Source organism: Chelmon rostratus, chromosome 23 (assembly GCF_017976325.1).
Source record: "Chelmon rostratus isolate fCheRos1 chromosome 23, fCheRos1.pri, whole genome shotgun sequence".
NCBI lineage: Eukaryota > Metazoa > Chordata > Actinopteri > Chaetodontiformes > Chaetodontidae > Chelmon > Chelmon rostratus.
Window position 1 is genome coordinate 10,645,790 of NC_055680.1, and position 17,463 is coordinate 10,663,252.

The window sequence follows — 17,463 nt, forward strand, 5'->3', positions numbered from 1 at the left end:
AAATCGCTTAAATGAATCATAAAGTTTACTTGTCAATGAAAGGGGAACTCAATGCATGTATGAAAAATTAGCCGCTATTAGCATAACACAGCCGAGTCTCAGACGAACTTTTGACGTTTGAGCTGCATTGTGGACAATGTCGGCACCATGTTTTTGTATAGAACGTAGAATCTGTAGTTTAAAAACGACAATATCTCTGGTTCTGCAGAGCCCGGTATCTATTTCGTTGAGTCCGACAATATTGTAGGCGCTAGAGGAACTAGGCTATATTAGCCGCTACCAGGATATCACAACCAAATCTCACAACCAAGATGCATTGTGGGTAGTGTAGGCGGTAGGCTTTAAAATAAGATATGAGATAAAATAGTCCTTTATCGATCCCTCATTGGGGAAAATTGATATGAAGGAAAAATTACAGTATGTGTGTGTGTGTCTATTTAATATTTAGTTTCTTTTAATGTATTAAATACTGAAAACATTGTATAGTTATTAAAAATGTCTTGTTTGCACTTGCAATACCCACAATGATGAGCTTTCTTCTGACCATATAACTCTTTAATTTGTTGTGTTAGAGCACCTGTTTGTCCTCAGAAAGAATGTAGATGTGGAGAATGTATTTAACTTATTTAAATAAAAAACTTCTACATTGTCCTGAATGCACCAGCAAAGCTTTGAATTCATTTCTATTCTAAGAGAGAGAGGTCACGAACTCTTGCTCTGCTGAGTGGTGTTCATGGTTGTCACTCACACCTTGGATATACAAAACTCTGTTGGGCTTGGCATTTCCATGTTTACGTTACACAACATACTAGTCTGTTGTAATTCTTATTAATGGGATGTGACAAAAGAAAATGGAGACTTGTGCACATAGACACACTACAGTAAATTTGTACGTTGCATTTCAGGTTTGCTTGATTAGCCGGTTGTTAAACCACTGAATCCTTGATTCCTGTGTCTTTAGAACCATATGATTACAGATTATGAGGTGACATTTCAATTCTGAATTCCCCAAGAGCATTGAGGAATGGATGGACATGTCCAGACATGTTCCTAACAAATACTGTGCTTGTATTTCCCATGTTCCCATGAGGTGGAGGTTTTTGATATTCAGTACGTGACCAGGGATGAGAGGTTTTGTCCCCCTTTGTTGCTGAAGTAGGGCACAGACATAACATTTGTTTTTGCTCAGTATTGTATTGAGAAAGTTACCCAATAACTAAAGCATAGCAGAGCTTTCATGGAACTGGACTTTGGCTCATGTTGTCCCAGAGAATGAGAGACTGGATTTCCCTCTGAAGCAGAGATCATTTTTTCCAAGTGAAATCACATGTTCCACATTTAGATCATTAAGATTTCCGAGGGCCTTCCCCAAAACTTTCCAGGACAATCGCTGCAGCAACAACGCTTTAACAATGGCTTCATATGGCATTTGTTTTATTTCTGAACTATAGGGTATTTTTTTGAAACTATAAAAAATTCACATTCACAAGATACAAGAGCAACAAACAAACGGAACAAAACGTGTTTGATAGAAACACAGAAAATGACACTACAGATCCTGCAAGATGCAGACATGACTAATGTAAAAAACAAAAAAACATTAACAAAACATAAAACCCACAGAACAAATAATTGCATTAAATGTACTGTACATCCTTTGGCTAATTTCTCTTTCCTTATCAGAGGCTGATGGTAGTATATATATATATATATGCACATGCAATGACACATTTAGTTACTGACAGTGTAAAATGAAGCTGCAGTGTGGATTAGAGAGCTTTAGTGGCAACCAAGCCTCACAGGAGGCACACCCATGTTATTTCACAAGAATGCTGAACAAATGAAAACGATTATTAAACACAGAACGCACAGTTGCGTTTAACAGCAAAATGCAGCATTCACAAACATTAACCTGGCATGTTTTTATTCATTCTACAGCACATCCATCAAATGGGCTTAAAGTAGACCAACATTCGCACAACAAGTTCACATTCAGGTCTCCCTCTGCTCCAAACACTACAGAAAGTTAATGTGTTTGCTTCATCACTGATGGGTTTTTTCCAGCCACTCTGAGGTCAGAGTAATGTCCACCAAACTCTCCTTCTGCTTTTTGTCTTCTGCTTTCTTTCTGTTCCTCATTCAGTCAGACTTTTCTCTCTCTCCTATAGCAACACTACACTGGCACATGTTAAATGCACATGTCGCAGTGGTATCTAGAGAAACTGGTGGGTGAGGTTTGGCTGGGGCGTCAGCCTCCATGGCAACCACTAACCCACAGAGGCAGCATGAGAGCGTTTACACTGTAGCCTGTGCAACAGTTTTGTTCCGTTATGTACACTAGGCTTTAAGACAGAGGGCTTCGAGGAAGAGAAAGGTAGCTGAGAGGTCTAAAAAGAGCACTTTGGTAGATAGTGTCAGCATGTGTTAACTCCTGTGTTCACAACTTTGACTAAAACACATTAAACATCCCCCCATTGTTCTCGCTAGCACAACCACCACCTCCCTATGTCAACTATATAATGACAGCCTGTTTACTGTGGCTGAAGTTCTGGTTTTATACAAAGATTTTGTCAATATAAATTATTAAATGTAAAGCCATGCTAGCTTAGGCAGCACAGTCCTTTGAGCCTAATGTTAGTGTAAGCATGCTATCATGCTCACAGGCATGTTAGCAGGTATAATGTTTATCACGTTAACCAACTTAATTAGCTTGTTTGCATGCTAACATTTGCTTATTATCACGAAACACAAAGCACATCTGATGTTGATGGGATTATCATTAGATTTGGATATTATTTGTTATGAACCACAGTATTGGATGAATTAAACTTTTGTCCTGTTGATGGCGCTAGATGAAAAGTAGAAGGATCATGAGAGTCGGTACAATTCACCCTCTGGGCACCAGGGATATCTGTACTAAACTTCATGGAAATCCATACAGTAGCTGTCGAAACACTTCAGTCTGGACTGAAGTGGTGGAGCAACAGGCTGACACTAACATCCGCTAGTCACTAGCAAAGCTAAAGAAACAGGGAAATGAATACAGCCTCTACATCCACAACAGTATTGCACTTACACTAGATCTATTTTTCAGAAAACATGACTTTAAAGTGTGATAACAATGGATAAAAATAAGGTATAAATATAAAATGTTAATGCCAGTGTCGCATAAAGCACATTCAAAGACATGTGTCTACATCCACTCTTATTTCTGTGAGTGGGCACTGAAAAAGACGACAGTGAGGGAAAGTTTGACTTTCTTTGGCATGGATTAGATCTCAGATGGATGTACTGGATGGATGTTCACTCACTGAAAACAGATAAACATCTATGGACTGTATGAAGCATAAGGAACATTGGCAGCATGAGGCCAGCATCACTCGCTGGGTTTGGATGGATTTGAAAAACAATCCTTGGCAAACATCTGGAGGAATTCATTAACTCATATTGGTCTGTGTGTGTAAAAGGATGGCACCATATTGGCTGGAATCTGATGAACAAAGGCTTAAAGAATGGAAAAACAAAGTACATGAACAGAGAATGTGTAACTGGAGAGAGTCCTTGCTCTCACGCTGTTGTTTTCCCCTCCTTTGGTTAAGAAAACACAGTGCTGCGCTGGTTGGCCTCCCCGACCTTCTCGAAGAACATGAAATCCTGCAAAGTGGCAAAAAAGAAGGGATTATTTCAACCCCGATCAGACCGAGGCAGCAAGTAGACAATAAATAAAAGTGGTGTTAGGGGGAGAGGACTAAGAATACGGTCTTACAATGAGGAAGCAGGCTCCCATGAGCACAGCTTTCATCTTCACGTCCATGTCCAGCGGGAACTGGATGCCAAAGTTGTCCGTGTCTGTGAAGACTTCCTTCAACAGGCCGCTCCACTGCTTGCTGATGCGGCCAATGGGCTTGTTACCGTCTTTGCCCTTCAGCTGCAGAGCGACAAGAACAACAATGTCTGTAAGACATTTTATCAAGTGTACTGTACTGTGATGGTATCATGGTAGAGAGGAGGCCCTAGTTCCCTCTGTGGAAAGGTGCGAACTACACATCTATCAGGATGTTGAGGTGTTGCCAAAAAATGCCAAACTCAGGATGTAGGATAAATATGAAGCTACAGTCAGCAGCCGGTTAGCTTAGCTTAGCAGAAAGACTGGAAACAGGGAGAACAGCTAGCATGGCTTTGTTGAAAGGTTAGAATATCTGTCTACAGCACCTCCACCGCTCACGAATCAACATGTTGAATCTCATTTTTTCAACTGACAGGTGACTTCTTGGAGTCTCGCCGTTGCTGTGATTGTCACTGCTCTCAACCAAAAGAAATAATCGTCTGTGTAACACCCCATAACGGAACACAAGTAGCTTTAGAGGGAAAGGGTCTGACACCCCTCAAAATCAAGAAGGCCTCGCGCTATTGTAAGTCATGGCTGGAAATCTGAGTTTCAGTTTAGATAAACTGAATGGATCTGGAACAGGAAATGCTTGGCTGGCTGAACCGCAGACATTTTGCTGCTTAGTTTCACCCATAAACACAACAATCCTCCGGCCTCACCTCGAAGTTGACGTCCCCACAGCAGTTGCAGGCAAAGCAGGGCCCCTCCAGTTTCAGCAAGGTCTCCTTGTTGGCTCCCTGGATGGAAAACCGCGGCAAGAAAGGGTGCCAGTCCTGTTTGACGTAGCCTATGGTGGTGCCCGGCGGTGCCTGGACCTCCATCTGTAGGTCACATAATTGGTTACATTCACATACTGACATGACACAAAATTAGACAGTTATCCCAGAGAGCTTAAACTCTGTCCTCATGCGTCGACACTGACCGCTATAAATAAAGCATCACGGGGTTTGCGTGTCACACGTCACACACAATGATAAGCGAGCCTCTGACTGCTCTACTGTGGCACCACATAGCAAAGGTAATACATCTCACATGGCTCCTGTCTGGCTAGTAAACAGAACGGCAGCATGTGAGAGTGTAGCAGCTTGTAGCCAGATTGTGATTAAACAGAGAGAGAGAGATGGATCGGGGGGGGTGGGGGGGGGCGGGTGTCTAGGAGATAGTTTGGACAGACAAAGGACCATTCATAGTCCTAACAAACCCCTCCCTGAGCAGACCAGAGCACAAAGCCATTGAAGTGCCACTCAGCAACTCAACAGTAACACAAGGCAACGTGAGGAAAGGCAGAGGCCTCTAAATATGAGCTGCTGAGCGCTGTGCGGCTGCACATTTTTATGCTAATAGGATTACCCGGACAGTATTCAGTTTTGCTTTTTATTGCTGCTTCATAAGAGTTCAATTTTTTATTCCTTTTTGTTGCATTCATTGTTTCATGGTTTTGTTTGTTTGTTTGTTTGTTTGGGGGGGCACTCTGTTGACATAATTTCCATAAGTAGACCACATAGATTATAACTGTTGTTATATCTTAACCAGTAGCTAACTGACCTCAGAGCTAAAGACTGAGCAGGCTTTCACTCGCCTTTATCTGATCTGGTTGTCGGCCCATTTACAGAATATTAAACTCTCCCAAAGTTTTCTCATCCCCACACAGGTGATTGTTCACTTCCCACTGAGAATGAATTTAGGCCTCCTGGCTTTCAGGAGTGTGTGTGTGTCCTGTAACGTGGATAATTTTCAATAAAATCAACATTTTCAACACATCAAAACATCTCACAGAAATGTAACTATACTTCAACTCAATGTTGACAGACCTTCATTGCACACATTTTTCCAGAAGAGTGAGCCTCTGTAAACCTCTGTACATTTAGCACATTAGTCAAATCATATGTTTTGGAATTTTCAGATGAGTTTGGTGAGGAAACAGAAGGCTGATGACGGTCGTGATGAAGCTGAAGTTAATTGGATCAAATTAAGGAGGGGAGGAGGTGGGCAGTCTGTCTATGCCTAGCAGGAGTTATCTAAGTTCTAAGCTTAATTGAGTACTTTACTTTATGTATCCCAGTATTGGACAGCACAACAGGTGGTACAGGTGAGCCAGGAAAGAGAGGTGAGGGGGGACTGGAGAGAGGAGGAGACACGAGACCAACCACAGGATGTAGGCTGCCTGGGTGGCCCTTCTTCAAATTTGTGTATAAATCACGGGAGGAACACTGATGAATCAGTGGCTTTCGGAAGTAATAGCTATCTCTTCAGACAATCATTATGGTTAAATGTCAACATTACTAATAGTGGCACCACCCTGGGTAAATATTAAAACACATCAGAGTGTTTAGACACTGCTTGTGAGGTAAGGTAAATCAATATAGTATGAGGCTATTCAAACTCAGTGACACACACACACACACACACACACACACACACACACACACACAAACACAGACCTCTTGCAGACAGCAGGGACACCAGCAGGAGACGCAGCGGAAAGGCCGTATGAGACGGATGACCTCCCTGTCCATGTTGTCCTTGATCTTCATGTCAAAGCTGCGCAGCGAGCCGCAGCAGTTCCTCGTGCAGCAGTCGTTCTTCTCTTTGGCCTTGTAGATCTTTTGGCCCAGGCTGTTCTTTATCTCGTACTGGTTGTTGGTCTCAAACCCGATGAATGCTGAGGCGGGGTTGAAAGGGCAGGGGTGGGGTGGAAACGGTGAGTAGCAAAAGTGGAGATAAGTAAAGAATCCCAAGGACGGATGTCATTTCATCATTCTGATTTTATGTTGGGCTGTAACAAAAACTGACAAGCTGCTGCTGGTTATTTTCTGCTTACAACGTGGAAAGTGTAAATAACACCGGATGAACGTGAGTTACCTTCTAGAAGCTCAACTTTTTGGTGGATCAGGATCTGGTCAATCTAAGACAACGAGACAAAGAAAACATGCAGACGGGGAATTTACACTTGTTTGCAATGCAAAGCAACTTCCTCAACGAATTTTCATAAATCCAGATAAACTTGATACCAGTTTTTTAGTCTGAACACATGAAGAGCTGTTTGCTGGATATCCATGCAAGCGAGTAACAGGGTTTGTTTAAACCCTGCGCACACAAAGAACACCGACTGAGCTACTGTATTTAAAGAAAACAATGTTGGACGAAGTTAAAGGTTGTGACGGCTGAGGCTGTACTACATTGTTTTGAATGAAAAAAAAACGCTCAAAAGTACACAAACTAAAGCCAGATTATGACTTTTTTTTAATAACTTTAATTATCTACTGATACAAAGCAGACACTTTCACTCTGGCTTTGGCTGGTTCGACTCTAGAGAACTACAATCAATTAAAAAGTAAACAAATCATAAATCAATTACAGGAACAGAAGTAAATGTAATTACTCGAATCTTTATCTATATGTTATGGCTATTTTCACACAACATCTCATTCCAGTTAAAGACATGTGATCGATGCACAATGAGGGACTTCAGACTTTAAAAAAGCAATTCATGCATTTCAATGCTGCCTCTACACCGGTTCATAGCCACTTCCAGTAGCTGTTCAGAGTAGCTTCTTATTGTTAAGCTCTGAATCAATAGTCATTGTAACAAGCTGAAGGAGTGGTGGATGAATAATCCATTTTACTTCAAAAGACGCTTTTGAGTAAATCCTAAAACAGGTGGAACAGCATTTGAAATCACCTGCCTGCGCTGGCTGGTTTGTCTCTCATCTTAAGCAGTTTGCAGAAAAAAAGCTATGCTGTTGCAGATTATTCTTTGATTTCTCTCGCCTACCTGTGTGAGGTACTCGAGCCCTGGTGGTACCCCAATGGCAGCTGCAGCCGGCACCCCAGCTGGGGCCGGGGAGATCGCTGCCGGGTGGCCGCCGTACTCGGGTCCTGGAGCTGGGCCTGAGCCTATCGGACCAGGCTGATACATGACAGGGGGTTGGCCTGGATTGTAGCCCATGTTGAAGCCTGGAGGAGGGGCTTGACTGGGGTCTCCGTACCCCCCCGGAGCAGATGGGTACGGGGCAACAGAGTGGCCACCGTGCTGAGGCATGGGGTAGGGTGCCTGGCCGGGAGAGCCTGGGTAACCTGGAAGAAAGATAGTAATATTAGTTTATTCTTCTACTGGACTGAATTTGTTTCTCCACAGGACAAAACCAGATCTCATTCAAACTGAAAGCAACAGAGGTTCCAAACAAAAGTAGTAAATAAACATTCAGAAAGCCCCATGTTATAAACATAAAAGACTACAGACAGTTACACAAATTTACTTTAAAAACAGAGAGATCAGATGTCACAGCCGAGTCTGGGCTTCAACTTCACCTTCAAATAAGATGCAAAAATAACGCCAGCACTCAGGTCATCCCCGCAGCACCACAATGACTTGGACGGAGGAAGCCATGATCTGTGTGTGACTGGCTAATAGCAGCTGCTCTCTGTGTTTACTGCAGATCATCATGCGTTTCCCTGCTAGGACAGCAGAGCTGGACAACATGGACAGGGAGGCCTAATAAGCTACTTATTAGCCACGGTGCAGACTGAAAGCACGCATGAGGGAGCAAATAAACAGCCAGTACTGGACTGTGTCATATAGTAATACCCCTTGTGGTTTCCACTTGTTTTTTGTCACGTTTTCATGTTAAATACTGTGTAAAAACAGGACAACAACCAGATAACGGTCTAAATTTGGGCATTAGTTCAAACTGTGCAGCTTATCTGAGCAGAGCAAACAGCACTAATCAGCAAGCGTTTCAACAGGCAGCTGAGGAGTGTGGTGCTGCTTAAGATACACATTTGTTTCTGCCTGGTTTTTTTTTTTGGTTTGAAGTGCCCCTGAAATTCTGATGTTTAAGCAAGGGTTTGCACTTCAGCACCTGCGAGTAACAGAAGCAAAGAGAAGAAGCAGTTTGGTTCAAGAGAGTCCAAAGCAACTGGGCAACACTTGAATTACTGACTCAATACGCAAACATTCAAAGGTAGTTTAAAAGAGCCACAAATAACGTGGAGAAAATACCTCAAATGGCAATTTAACAGAAGTGGGTGTGACAGAGAAGTGCATGAGGTCACCTCTATGTCATTAAGTGGCACATTGACTGTCATGTGTTCATGCTTCTGCTGCTGTTTCACAGTTTTGTTTTGGCCAAACAAACACATACGCATGCTTTAATTACTGACGGGGGACCAAATGAAACACACCTTTCCCTCTCTGGGTTTGAGTGTTGCTGTAAACATTTGGGATAATGTAAGTACACAACACAACAAAATATGCAATATACTTCAGTATGTTATATGTGGTCTAGTCTTTTTTAGACATTTTATTGTGGAGGTGTTTCATATTGTGCCTTTAGCTGTAGTGGGAATAAGATCTAGACCTCTTGAGGATGTTTTTTGTTACTTTGGTCCCTTGCTGATGATCTGATATCTGGGGTTGATCAATTTATATGTGTCTTCACACATCTGTGAGGTGATTGCGGGCTTGTTTTATGTGGTTGAGTTTTTTCCTGTGTCTTGCATTTCTTTTATCGTATTCGTCTGTACTTGCTGCTGTGTGCATTTCAATGTAAAGCTCTTTGAGCTTACTTGTCATATACAAATGGAATTCCCTCACCTTGCCTGTGACAGAAAACAAAATGTCATTAACCACCATGTCACCAGTGTTGAGTTAAGGATCTGTGTGCCATGTAGTGGAATCACATTTGTGTCAGAGCTGCCCAGACTGGTTTTTGTTTGCATGGCAGGACAGTCCAACAGCACGCAAATGAGCTAACACTGCACAGTTTCATAGTGACACTCCTCCTCCTCAGTTAAGGTTGTAGGCATACAGTTTTAAAGATAAATGAATTTCATTCAATCTCAAAACAAACATGTTTTAAACTCAGAGAGCGACTGATGGGACTTCTGCCTTTCTAAGGAGAGACTTCAGCCAAAAAGACGAAGAGCACTGAGTTCTGTGAACTTTGTTGCCTGTTGTTGCTCCACCTCTTTTCACATTCTTCTCCCTACTTGCAGGAAACGAAACACACAAATTTAAACCAGCATACTCACAGGAATGCTGGCCTCACGTACACGGACAGACGCGCACACACACAACGGCGCCTTTCACCTCCCAAACTGCTCTTTTCCTTCCAGAGGAAGGAGTACGCCTGACCAACAGGCATAATCAGACGTGTTTTCACTTCAGTTTTCATGCTAGCCTTCTTTCAAATTCCACCACCTCGGGAGGGATAACATTTCTCAAGGGCTGAAGGAATCTGGGGGCGGTACAGGTTTTCGATTTGCTACGCATTTATGCTCAGGGGACAGGAAAGTGTAATGGAAACTCTGAGATGCTCTAATCATTTCACAATGGCAGCAAAAAATGACAATGCAAGAAGCCAATGAGGAAGTAAGGAAAAGCCATTATTTACACTGTTTTAAATATAAAATGGAAAAACTCCAACCACAGCTCTCAAAGTGATCTCTAATCTTCTGTCTAAAACTGAAAATGGAAATATTAAAGAAAATTTGTTGTTTCCTATTTCCGAGCTGCAGCGTTGATCCACTTACCAGGAGCGGACATGGCGAGGAGCTGGATGAAACTTTTCTGGGCAGGGAGTAAAAGGAGTTCACACTTCCCGGTCCACTCCCAGGGTCTCTATGGGAAACTGAAAGAAGGAAAGGGAAACGGAGGGGGGAGTGATATAAAACAGAACCGAGGGAAGGGGGGTTTCACAGACACAGAAAGTGACGATGACAAAAAGAGTCAGACATCACACTCATTCAGTTACACAATCATGTCGAATGACTGCCTCATGTCACATTTGTCATCACACTGCAGTGGTTTACTACCACCATAATGCAGTCCAAAAGGCCAGTATTTCATGTAAGGAGAAAACGCATGTGATGCAATGTAAAGTAAAAGTCAGCATTTCTCTCTCTGGTGCTCAATAAAGCATGTTTAAGAGCTAAAATGCATGAAAATAAAAGTAGGTGTGACATGTTTTAACAGAGGCGGGAGGGCTGCTCATTACTTTTTCCACTGGATCCCACTCTGTCATGTCCTCGTGCTGTTATTAAGCTTCCAATGCCACCGGAGCTGAATTTCCGGTTAAGACAAAGATGAAGCATGTACAAATCCCTCATCATCAGTAGTTCATTTTTCCAAAAACACTCTCTAACTTTTCACAGTGAAGCCCACTTACAGCACATGACCCTCCTCTCTCTGGCAACTACCTCCCTGCCTCCCACACACACATACACACACACAGTGTCTGGTAAAAGCCCGATAAAGCTCTCTAATCCTAGCCAGGGTGACGACAAAAAAGGATAGAAATGACGCAAAAATCTCACCTCTTTGTTAGCTGGTTTCTTTTCGGTCCCAACGAAAGTAAACGGGTTGAAAGTTTAAAAAAGGGGCAAATCTAAGGAGCCAAGACGTTTGTCTCGTCTTCTTTCTAACCTGTTCCTCGATGCTGCTCTGTTGCTGTCCCTCCTCCCTCCTGTCATGCAATTATATTCTCCTCCCCTTTCAGACTCATACGACCTTTATTAAGGCTTCAACTGCCAGTCACACAGAGGCCAACTGCAAACAAGGATTATCGTTCAATTGGCGGAAACTATTCTGGATGTATTTTTATAAGGAGGGGTTCCCTGTTTCTATCTGCCCATGAGGACTTCCATCACGGTTTTCGAAACATGTTATTAGCAGTACATGCAGCAGGAGGGAGGGGCTGCTCTGCTAAACATTACGTTAGCAACAGCCACAAGGGGGCGCAATTGCCCCAGTAACGACAGCCCTGACTTAAACACAGAAAACTATAACCGTGATGAGATGTTTACATTATTTATATGCCACATTGCAGTTTTACTTAAGTATTACCAGCAAAACGCACTAAAAAGTATCAAAAGTAATAATATTCTTGCAGAAAAATGTATGATGCACTGTGATATTGTACTGTAAATTGCTGTAGGAGATTTACCAGTGGTAAAAACTACAGTATTTACCTCTCAAATGCAGTGAAGCAGATGTATGTTGTGGCATAAAATGAAGTACAAGTTAGCGCATGTACAAGTAGCCCTACCTGAAAATTGTAGTTAAGTATAGTAATGATTGTGGCTGTAGTTGAAGTTACATAAATGTAGTAAAAAAATAAAATAAATTAAAATGAACGTATCTCAAACAAATTAGCTAAAGTGGACTAGCTAAACCGAATTTAACTACTAGCCAAAAGGCTAAATGAGCTAACTGACGTCCTGCTATGTTTCATTTGTACATTGTAATGTTAAACTAAACCCGAATAAACTAACATATTCTGTAAACTAAAGTGCATGATATTAAACTGATTGAGTTAGAGCTGCACTGATCAATATTTCTATATTAACAGTGAGTCAAATGACACTGGAAAGCGAAAGGGGCTGGTAGTAACTGTTAGTAACATTACTTTTAAACTAAGTTAACAGATTTGTTGCTTGTGTGTGAAGCTTTTTAGCATCTTTAGCTGACTGTTTTGATTGTAAAGCCTCCACATTTAACCCACAACTGAGGCAGGCAGCCTTACTAGTACAATAAAATAAAATACACAACCTACCAAGCAAAGTTATTGACTACTAATGATGAGGAAAACCAAATATCTAGCAGTTTAAACTAGCAAGCTTAAAGACCTAAACATTGTTCTCAGAAGTTGTTGGAGATGACAGAGCTAAAAGGACAGTCAATATTAGACTTACATTTGTCCTGTGGCGAGAAACACGAGTCCAATTTATGCTAATGTTGCTAATGTGGTCTGCTGGATGTAAATAGGCAAATATTTGCCAACACATTAGCCTTCAACATTACTGTTTATCTGGAGGTTGTCTGCCACCTAGTGGCCAAAAGCCAATATTCATTTTTAAATAAATCAAAGTAAATAAAAACTGGTAAAAAAAGAAATCAAAATCATAATAAAAAAAAACCAATTGCATGCTATTTTCTTGGTTGTTAGACATTATTCAGTGAGGACATATTGACTTGTCAAACACACTGTTGTGGTGTCAGGCCAGGACTCAAAACAGGACTCAGATGCAGAGATTTCACAGAACACAAGTTTATTATCACGAAACCCAGACCTCTGAGATGAGTGACAAACAGGCTATAAAATTAATCTGAGATTATTTTATCTAGGGACGTGAGTGGGAGAATACACTCACTATAAAGCAAAGAAATAAATATAACAAAAAATGCTCCAAATGGAGGATAAGGAAAAGATTACTAGAGCTACAAAATTAAAACAAAATCGCTCCAGAGAGAGGAAGAAACTCAAAAGGCTATGAAAACGCAAAACACTCCAAAAGGGAGGAAATCAGACTGGAGAAATAGCAAACTTAAATTTACTCTGAACAAATAAAAGAGGATCTACAACAGATTAAAGAACATTGTCTCAGAAACAAAGAACAAGAAGGCAAGAACTAAACTATGAAACTTACAAACACAAATCGCTCTCAAAGAGGAAAAAGGCTTGCGTGAATAAATGCTGTGACTATGGACAAAGACAGGCTTGGAGGACTCGACCAACGGACAAAGGCACTCTGGCACAAGACAAGGGAGACGCAGACTATTTAAACACATGGAGGGTAATGGAGAACAGGTGGAGACAATAGGTAATCAGGGTGGACACAATGGTGACACATGAGAAAGGGCAAGTGCTCTGAAACGAGAGGAGAATTAGGAAATGACCAGACAGAAAACCCAAGACGATAGAAACCTCACCACGGTGTGACATGTGGATTACATTTTATACTGAAAACTTTAGATAAGTAGAACTTGCAATACCTGCATGTAAAATACTCTCCATCATTCAAAATTGTACCCAACAAGAGGTACAGATGTATTAGCTGCAAAACGTACACTACAACTCTTAGGATAAAAACTAATAGTCAGAATTACTGACAACTGCCTGTCAATGTTATTTATTGGATTATTATTACTGGAATATTACTGGGAAGGCAGCATCTATTGTTCTGGTTGGATAGATTCATCTAAAATGATGCATCATACGGTGTCTGTGGCTGATTAATTGATCAAACTGACTAACTGCCTGGTTGGATGTTATAGTTTTGCAGAGGGAGATGCTCTTCCAGTATAAAATTAAAGCTGATTAAAGAGATCGTTAAGTCTTGCGAAGTCTCTGACTTGTTTGGCATTGTGCTGCAAGTTTGTAATGTATTTTGCGTCTTGTAGTACAATTTTGTGCTTTGAGGAAATGCTTTTCCAGTCTAATGTCTATTATAGAGAAAAAAAATGGTGGCAGATGAAAAAGTCAGGTCTGCATGGAGCGATGAAGAGGCTGTAACCTTATAACTGTTTTCAACATTTTTTTTTTCCACCATTTGAGGTTTGGCCATTTTCTTTTGCTGATTTTCCGACAAATGTTTTGTTTATTTATCATTTGACATTTTGTTTATTTTCTTCATGTTAATCTTTCCTAAAGTTGTTCACATTTGTGCAGGGAGCAGCCTCTGTTGAGTCTATATTTGGCACCTGCTGCAATGCCTGGTACTTATAGGGCACTGGACCGGGGCGGGGTATGAAGAAGCACACACACACACACACACACACACACACACACACACACACACACATTGAGCCATAAACCAGTGAATCATGCCCTTGCACACAGAAATAGATTAATCACATTTCCAAAAGCCTAACCAACTGAAACTATTGCTTACTATTACATTGTACCTTATTGTAATGTACTAATAATACTAATATTGATACTTTCATGCTTAATCATACTTAAAGTGTCTCATGTTAATGTTCTAATACTTAACATATATAATGTGTAAAATAACTTACTGATGTCTCCTTAAAGTAGAGTCAAGTGCACTTAGAGGAGTAGTTTGACACTACTTATTCCCTTTCTTAGAGTTAGATGAGAAAATCAACACCACTCTTGTGCTAGTCTAGACTCAGCTGCCGCTTGGCTTAGCTTAGCAAAAAGGATGTCACTGCTTCAGGCCAAGAAATAGTCGGCTCATAACCTCCTGTAAAACCACTACTTTTCATTTGCACACTTCAAACAGGATATAATGTGTCACATAAGCCAGGGTAGCTGCTTCCCTTTGTTTCCAGTCTTTATGCTAAGCTAAGATAACCATCTGCTGGCTGTAGCTTCGCATTTATGCCAAAGACATGATAGTGGTATCACTCTTCTCATCTAACTGTCAGCAAGAAAGCAAATAAGTATTTTTACCTCACATCTTTGGGAGGACATTAGCTCCTGTATTGCAATAAAAGAACACACACACACAGTCACACACCCAGCCAGAGGCCCCTAATGAGGCCTGTCCCTGATAATGGAGGTAATCAGTGCAGCCTATCTGGCCTCTGCCCTTGCAGACATGCTGCCAGCCTTGCCTCGGTTTATTTATACACGGCTGATCTATCAGCAGCAGCTCTATGTTTGGTGGGCCTCAGCATCCCAAAATAGAAATAATTAGGACAGGGCGGGAAAAGAGGAAAAGTGAAAACGTGTCTGAATGTGCATATGCTCTGAGCAGACCACCTCCACCCTGTCCTCTGCCAATCTCTGCATCCATCCCTGCTACACTGTCTCCTCTCTGTTTTGCTTTGCGCAGACAGAAGGCACCAGGCGGGCGGAGGAGGGGTGGAGACTCTTGTGTGTGGTCTGGATTGGGTGGCCATCCGCCGGTGAAGTCAGGCGAAGCAGAGTGATCAAATTTTCCAGATTACCACACACACTGGGGTCCCGATACAATCTCTGATCTCCGTCTCTGTGCTTTGCTTCTGGTCTTTCAAACCCAAACACAGTGAATAAGTGCAGATATGAATATTGGACTGATTGATTAGTTAATTGATTTCAATTGAGAGCATCAATTAACTGCTGAAATGTATCATTTCTATTAATTATCAAGTGGCAATACCAAATAGTTTCTTCCTCTCCTTAATGATTATTGTATTTTAAATATGTCACTTTTTGGCTTTGATAACTTCTAATGGCATTTAATAAAAACAACTTTATTTAACCTTATTTAATGTTTATTAAATAATGTTTAATACCTTATTTAATTTAATTATTAAGGTTTGTGTTTTACACATGTTAGAAGATTTTTAAGGATCTAAGGATGATTTTGTAATTCTATAATTAATTTGGCAATATGATCACATACATGTACAATGCAAAAATATCTCCAAGTAATTTTTGTTATTTAGCTCTTAAAGTGTTGTGTGAAGGGAAAATGGTTGCAATATAGTAACACATTTCAACCTGTTTCTGATTAACATGAACTTAATCTCAAGAATTTTGTAGAAATTAGGGTTAGTTTCTTTAAAAAACCAACAGTTTCAGGCAACTCCCAGCACTAGAACAATGAAAAATGAAACTCGACTGTAGGAACTTGCTTAGCAGATTTTGACCTTTGTCCTGTGAAAATAATACTCTTTAAGTAAAAAGAAAAAACAATACAACACATACTACTACTACATGCTACTATACAATAAGAGCATGCAAACAAATTAAATTAGTCATTAAGTTCTGGGTTTTTATGTGTGAAGAGCTTTATCTGATGCATAATAGTGGAACGAGGTTAATTGCAATAAATTGAGCATTTTAGATGAAATTCGGCATAAATTTACAACATTGTGCTTTGAGAAAAATGTAAAAGTATTTATAGAAATTCTTATTATCTTGATATTGATTTCAGTTAAATGCCCGAGGACAAATGACACAACAGTTATTTCATGTGAGAGGATATTAAAGACCTGTTCGTATGGTAAAAAATAAATAAATGTTTAAATGAAGATGAGAGCAAACCAGCTGAAACCAGCCAGAGGGCAATGCATCACCCCAAGGCAAGCCTGTAAACGGCAAGCTACTCAACAATGACCTTATCTCGCTCCCATCATCCCTCATATCGGCTGCAGGGAAAACAGAAGAGGGCGCGGGTCGACGTGCGTGTGCATATGTATGTACGTTTGTCGAGGCATGTTGTCAGCACTTCAGATCTCTTAAGAGTGGCTGTAGAGGTTTGACACGAATGATGACAATGCCAGGCGGCAGATGTAATTGGCATGTCTGAGGTCACATAGTCTCACACACACACACCCACACACACACTCACTTAGCCTAAACAGCCCTCGATGCCAGTCCCATAATATAAACCCACCCTAGATGCATGTCTACAAATACCCTCCACACTGGTCAGCAACTCAGAAGACGCAGAGCTGCAACCACCATCAGCTTTGAGGACAGAACTCCATAGACGAAACAGAGGATTTAAGGTAAGCATGTGTTTTCGTTTAGAGTCAATGCTTGTGAGTTTCGCTTACTGATGATGACTATCTCGCTCTGTTCAGATGCTTTGCTCCAGGTGTGTGCTACCTTTCCTGGCTCTTTACATGTTGCTGGAGGAGATATCTGCTGCTGTATTGCCAAGCAGATCCAGAAACAAAAGGGTAGGCCTTCATCCACAGCTTGTCACCTTGTGGATGAATCAAATCACCTGCAGGCATTCAATGGTGCAGTCTGTTTTTTAAACTGCTTATCATCCTCAGGAAGTCAGCTGGCTGGACCAAGAGCTCTTCCCCCGCCTGCTGGATCACTCAGACC

The 17,463-nt window shown here is 41.2% G+C and overlaps 1 protein-coding gene and 1 long non-coding RNA gene across 2 annotated transcripts; one reads left to right on the forward strand and one right to left on the reverse strand.

Annotated features, from left to right (window-relative positions):
* Positions 1–1,393: 1,393 nt before the first annotated feature.
* On the reverse strand, positions 1,394–11,364 carry LOC121626765 (phospholipid scramblase 2-like). Its single transcript, XM_041965437.1, has 8 exons — positions 11,207–11,364; positions 10,424–10,521; positions 7,665–7,966; positions 6,752–6,794; positions 6,331–6,551; positions 4,549–4,710; positions 3,767–3,928; positions 1,394–3,654 (listed from the first exon to the last, which is right to left on the reverse strand). The coding sequence occupies exons 2-8, from the start codon at positions 10,434–10,436 to the stop codon at positions 3,595–3,597; spliced, it is 963 nt and encodes a 320-aa protein (XP_041821371.1). The 5' UTR covers positions 10,437–10,521; positions 11,207–11,364; the 3' UTR covers positions 1,394–3,594.
* LOC121626767 lies at positions 9,029–15,723 on the forward strand. The gene is made up of 3 exons (XR_006007971.1): positions 9,029–9,119; positions 14,341–14,416; positions 15,473–15,723. It is a non-coding gene; the product is annotated as an uncharacterized LOC121626767 (long non-coding RNA).
* Positions 15,724–17,463: the final 1,740 nt, after the last annotated feature.